The following is a 6,718-nucleotide window of genomic DNA, read 5'->3' on the forward strand; positions in this document are numbered from 1 at the left end:
CAGTGCTAAAATCAGTCTTTTAGCTCATAGCTTTAGCGGCAGACTGTTGTACGTCCCGCTGTTGGAATCCTCTACAGTGAAATACAGTCACACTACACCGTTTAGCTGTTAGCATTTTAGCCGTGTTTAACCCAGTTTCTACTGTAGCTAACGGTAGGCTAACGTTACCTGCTGTGTAACGTGTTATTAGTGTTTACTAGCGTGACATGCAGCGATGTTTCTGTTGCCTCTAACGTCTGTTTTGGAGCATCAGAGCACAACACAGACATTTAAGTGGCACCATAATCCGCGTTGCTATTTCGCCCGGTAGATACCTTATCATTTCAACATGCGGCGTTAACGTGAACAGAAATTGCGTTGGCTGTATCTTTTCACAGCAAACGTGCACGTGTGGAAAGCAGTCGCACAATAGCTGCAATGGCATACTCCTTCGTTGTATCCTTCAACAAAGGAGGAATGTAGCACAATATGGATGTATTGGCAGGAATGTAGCACAATATGGATGTGAAAGCAGTTATAATTAGCCTATGAGACAATACAATTAGTTTTGGTTAAAATCAACAAATAATCGTGATAATTTATCATGATCTCAATATTGATAAAAAATAATTGTGATTATCATTTTGGCCATAATCGTGCAGCCCTAGCTTTTGCCTTGAGTGTCTACCGGTCTTCTAGTCTCACCTGATACATTGTTTTTCTCTTTCTGTTACCAGGAGACTTTGTGATCCTGCTGAATGCTGGCATGAGCATACAGCAGGCTCTGTTCTTTAACTTCCTGTCGGCTTGTTGCTGTTACCTGGGCATGGGCTTTGGCATCCTGGCCGGCAACAGCTTCTCCCCCAACTGGATCTTTGCCCTGGCAGGGGGAATGTTCCTCTACATCGCTCTGGCAGACATGGTCAGTGTTTGGGGAAAAGTGATGTTGTAAGGGTGGATGTGTTCTTGTGAGCGGTTTCATTAGACATAAGCAGACTTAAAGAACTTTCCTTTAAGAACATGTTACAAGAAGATATTTAACGCTAATTTCACACACTGGAAGAGGCCATTTGTAGTCAGGAAAGGTATGTCACATCATGCATTTAGTTGATTACTGTATATTAAGAAGAAAAATCTGTCATCAAACAATAAAATTGATTCAGAAATTGAAGGTTTATTGCCAGCAGTAAATGTTATTTTTCAAATTGTTGCTTATTTATTTAGTGAGTAAAATAGGCATTATTAAACTTTGAAGTTTCAATTAAATTTTTCAAGTCAATTTTATTTTTAGTATCAACTCATAACAAGAGTTATCTCAAGACACTTTACAGATAGAGAAGGTCTAGAGTAGACCACACTATAATTTACAAAGACCCAACAAGTTACCTAACCAGACAGGGGAAAAGGGCATGCAATACGTGTTTTTGGTGTTATAAATGTATGTATGTGTTTGTACGAAATTATCTTTACAGTGCAGTATAATACAGTATCTCCACTGTGTCAGGCATAGTACAGTAAATCCATATTCATGTCTTCACACACATATGAAAGTGTTGCAAGAGTTTTACCCCATCAGACTTTTTTTTCTTCTCATACACCTTGGAATTAGATAAGGTTTTGCCGGAAATCCAGACTCTGCTTCTAGAAGATATATTTACATACAATTACATAAATTTAAAAAAGTACCCCTGAAAACTAACTGATCTGTACACTGATTGCCAGTAGGTGTGTTTTATGTCACTTTTCAGGACAGATCCTTTGTTTGATATTGTGCTGCTGCAGTTAAATTAAAAGTCTGCAACTAAACTGACTTTACTTAAAGACACACTCCAGTGATTTATTATTGCACCTCAGTAAAGTAGTAAGATCCTGACTATCAGGTCCATATTATTGGTCAAGCTACAAAATCACTCGTCCCTACACTGCCAATTAAGCTTTTGTTTTACCCTCACTGCCTGGTAAATCCCCATGTCTTTCTAACTCCTAATGCAGTTTTTCGGTTAAAAATCTGTAGCTGAGATACCCAGATGATGTCACTTGAGTAATTTTCTTAGATTTGACAAAGCTCCTCCAGAGTCAGAAGACATACGCAACTGATTTCACAGGCTGTGCGGTAGTCCACATGTCTAGTAAATTGACTTTGTTGAATCAGTGAAGGGCCCCTTTAATGTCAGAGAGTCATGAGAGTCTGAGAAGGACGGTGCATGCCTACTAATTAGGTCTGCACGATAAATCGTTATAAAATCACGATCTCGATTCACCCCTGTTCCCGATTTAATTTTTAAATGACTTCGATTTTCTTTTTTTATTATTTCTTTTTTTTTTCTCCTTCACTTAATTTATTGAAAGCATTTGGCATTGACATGTTTTAATGATGTAAAGACATGTTCAAGGGGTTCAGATAGAGCCTGTATCAGGGCCATATTTAGTTCAATGTGTTATATGTCACTATTTTTGGTAGCCTACTGTACTTAAGTGAGCAGTATGTACTTTATTTTCTTTATTCATTGAAGTCTCTATGTTTACAGGCTTGAGGTGATGCGCAATTTGCTATAAGTGCCAAAAGAAATCTATGTTTGGTACTGCCAATTAGTTTTGTTTTATCATGGTTCATGTGTGCAATAAACATTACACTTCGTGAGAAAAAAATCATGGCAGAGAATCGTGATATCAATTCTAAGCTCAAAAAATCGCGATTCATATTTTTCCCTGAATCGTGCAGGCCTACTACTAATTGGACTTTCCCTCGTTATAGAGAAGTTTAAAAAAGGTCTTTCTCTCTCTGTTTTTTGCTTCTCAGTTTCCAGAGATGAATGAGGTGAGTCGTGAAGAAGAGGACGCGGGTGGCAGCAGCTTCCTCCTCACCTTTGCCATCCAGAACGCCGGCCTGCTGACGGGCTTCGCCATCATGCTCCTCCTCACCATGTACTCTGGACAGATACAGCTGGGCTAGCACTGGACTCCCCTGGAACCAACATCAGCTCTGACCAGTGAAATGAAACAGAGCTGGTTTGTGATGGTGTAAACTGCAAGCCCAAAGAAGAGGGAGCTTTTTTAGGGAACTTTCTCTCTCTTTATCTGTCTCCCATCCTCTGTTTTCAGGACCCTTGGAGTTTCGGTAGTTTGGCTGCTGTGCGGCAGGTACGCACACCTCTTTTTTTTTTTTTTTTTTTTCCCAAAAAAATAGTAGCCGTTTATTCAGAGTTCCTACATGCAGTAGATCCCAGACCAAGGGGGTGGAGGCCTTCTTATTCATGTATTATCCACCTTTTCCTGACAGCTGCTCCCTCTTAACAGTCTAGAAATATCAACTGAAGCAGCGATCAGCCTGCAGAGACGAGACTTCCGAACTGACGTGCAATACTCACCCAGTCACTCAAACTTTTCTCTACTTCCCAGACTACTGATCAGCCATTTTGGCTCCTGCTCTTCTTTTTTCTCCCTATCGTCCTTCCCTCAGTGGATGTCATTTTGAGCCTCAACTGTTGCTGCTGAGTATTTAGATCACTAATCCTCTGTGCCCACAACCTTCTGTTCCAGACTTTAACCCCTGTCCTCTTCCCTTTTTTCATTACATACCAAAAACGAATCATTAAGGACCTGACCTAGAATTTCCATCAAGTGTCAACATCAAACTGACTTCCAGCTGTACTTTGTTGTTTGTTTATTGATGTTATATTTTTTATATACATGATAAACCTAAAATCTGACTTTTGAAGACCAAAAATGGGCAGACCATTGGGAATGCTGAAGGGCTACACAGTGACGTGTGGAAGGACACTCTTTATTTCTTCTCAGTAAGGACTTGTATACATCCTTGGCATGCAGTTAGAAATCTTAAATGAAGCCTGGGTCAGATATGTAAAGCGAAATAAGGTCAAGAGTTTGATATTAGTGGCTTCAGATGAGACGCAACAGCACTCAGCGTCCACGGCAGCATTTCTCCATATAGTTTACCATCTGTGCCCTTCATTAATATAGCATTGAATAGTTTTTATTCCTTGCATTCTTGAACTCAAAGTGCAAATCTCTGGTCCTCTCACATCCCACAGACTTTTTCCCAGAATGATCTATTCTTTTATTGTACAGTAATAGTTTGAACAGAATACTGTAAGCTATATCACATATACATGCACATCTCGCCTACTTTTCTGTGACCTTATCCATATTAAATTACATAATAATGATATGAAAATTGAGTTATATACTGTATCTAGTTAGGTTGTTACGACAAACCCTCTGATTCTCTGAATTACACTATGTGGCCGAAGGTATGTGGACATGCTTATTTATATGCACTTTTGGTGTGGGGTTGTTTTTCATGGTTTGCGATAGCCCTAGTTTGTTACTCTCAAATACGTCACAGAGCTAACGTAAACATCTGTTTTTCTGAAAAAATTAATACCTGGTGATCTTTGAAAGACCCAGAATATCATTTGATAACACTGATTGCAGTTCTGAAGGTACTTATTGAATCCTTAAAGATTACGTGAAAAAATATTCTGTCTGCTGCAAGAAAAAAAAAAAAAAACTTGTTTACCAAGTTACGGTAAAGGTACTTTATTGTCACATACACATACTGTACATGTAGCGAAATTCATTCTCTGCAGTGGGCAGCCATTTACAGCGCCCATGGACCAACTACAGATCTGAGCCAGTTCCTTGATCAAGTACCCTGGAAATCCAGAGTTCTCGCGAGAGCATAATTTGAGTTTGCTCAGCGAGTCACCCTGGCATTCAGTAACGATGCTCATTAACTATGTCATTGTAGCCGAGCTGCACCAATCACATCGGTGTATCTGATATAGGCGGGCCACAGTTTAATCTACTAGTTAGCTCCGCTGGTAGCTAAGCGTATGGGGCTCGCAAAATTATGAATCCCACTATGGCCACGCCAAGACGCACTTGGCGTGGCCATAGTGGTCGATTGGTTGGGGTTAGGCATTTTACCTTGAGTGGTTAAGGTTAGGATAGCCGATTGGTCAGGGGATAGGACCTGAACAAGTCAGGTTACGTTACCTTAGCATGGACGCCTAGCCAATAGTAGCTATTGAAGGGCGGGTCTTGGCGTGGCCATAGTGGGAAAAACAATATCGCATGGGGCTCTGGATACGTCACCCTGTGTATTGTTATGATTGGTCGTAGTGTTATCCAATTACGTGCAGTGAGATTTTCAAATGCATGCTTGGTGCCGCCCCTTGAGTTGGGCCATTTCCATTACTCAGTGCCAGACCCTTAATCTTTCGGATTTGGGTCTGGATTTCCAGGCTATTGATCAAGGGCACTGACTGGAGAACCTAGTACATGTTTTTTGATGGTGGGGGAAACCGGAGCACCCGGAGGAAACCCACGCAAACATGGGGAGTACATACAAACTCCACACAGAAAGGCCCGGAACGACCTGGATTCAAACCCAGAACCTTCTTTCTGTGAGGCCACGGTGCTAACCATGCTGCAGCACAAGCTCGGGCTGAGTTTGGGTTACACTTCTTAGTTCCAATAAAGAGAAATCATCAGAGCTGCAACTATTAGTCAATCAACAACAAATAAAATGGCTACCAATTGTTTTAAGCAAGTATATTTTTTATGTTGGTTGAACAAAACAACAACAAAAAGACTTCTGATGTGGATCAGACGATTAATCAAGAAAAGGTTAATAGATAATGAAAATAATTGTTAGCTGCCGCCCTAGAAATCTTGCTTGTATGCTACAACATACTACGCTATGTTCCAACTTTGTGGCAACATTTTTCGTTTTTTAACATGATGATGTGCACAGAGCCCGGTTCTTAAATCTGGGGGGAAGGCAAAAACCAAAAACGTGGAGGCTGTTATAGCAACAGATTTATATGCCCATGGTTTTGGAATATGAGTGCAATGTTTGGGTGTTCACATACTTTTGGCCAGTGAAAAGCGGTTTATGATCTGTATTGTTGATTGTTTATTGAAGCTTTCAGGGGACAAGTTGTTGGTGTTTGTCATGTTGTAAACTACAAAAACAGGAACAGTGGTATTGCTGTAAGGATAAAGCAGCCATTCACACCATAGCAACATCATTCTTTGTGCTACTGTTAAAGGTGCCATAGGTAGGATTGTGAAGATCCAGGACTTAGCCAAAACAATTTGAACATCAACAACTTCTCAGTCCCTCTCCCTTTTCTGCTAAAGCCCAAAACGGTCTCCTAAGCCCCTCCCCCCACAAGGGAGAATGAATGCGTGTGCATCAGCAGTGATTGACACGCAGTTGGAACAGGGAGCGGTGGATTTTTGCAAATCGCACTACAGGCTGTAAGTGGTGCCAGAGTAGCCAGATTTGTGTTTTTTTTTTTTTTTTTTTTTACCTGCTTCATGTAGTTCTACTGGAACATAGGGTCAGTTTCAGCAAATATGACAGAAAGTTAGTTATATTTGGTTTTTTTAAGGGTTACCTACTGCACCTTTATGACTACAAATAACCCGGTGGACAATATTTAGTGTATCGTACGGTTGTATTCAGAGTCCAGAAGTACACCAGTTTTTCTCTGTTCAATATTCAAAATTCAACACTTAGTAAGTGATCCAATCTTAAAACATACATACTTTTCTGTAGATTTAATATTAGCATAGAATAGAGCTATAGATTATTATTGGAGAGAAACTGGAAGCTGTATTTACTGTCACATTGTATAGTCCTTAGATTTTCCGTTATTCCTGGATGGAGAAGGCATTAAAATGGGGGATCATGAAGTACAGTATTATT

General features: G+C 40.2%; 1 protein-coding gene across 3 annotated transcripts in view; it reads left to right on the top strand.

Annotated features, from left to right (window-relative positions):
- Window positions 1-4,168, top strand: part of slc39a14 (solute carrier family 39 member 14) — a 38,626-nt gene extending 34,458 nt beyond the window's left edge. For all 3 annotated transcript variants that reach the window (XM_039802543.1, XM_039802541.1, XM_039802542.1), the window contains exons 9-10: window positions 717-901; window positions 2,780-4,168. In XM_039802543.1, the coding sequence (XP_039658477.1) occupies window positions 717-901; window positions 2,780-2,932 (338 nt within the window). In that variant the 3' untranslated portion in view covers window positions 2,933-4,168. The remainder of the gene's footprint in view (window positions 1-716; window positions 902-2,779) is intronic.
- Window positions 4,169-6,718: the final 2,550 nt, after the last annotated feature.

The sequence above is a fragment of the Perca fluviatilis genome, chromosome 6 (assembly GCF_010015445.1).
Source record: "Perca fluviatilis chromosome 6, GENO_Pfluv_1.0, whole genome shotgun sequence".
Taxonomy (NCBI): Eukaryota; Metazoa; Chordata; class Actinopteri; order Perciformes; family Percidae; genus Perca; species Perca fluviatilis.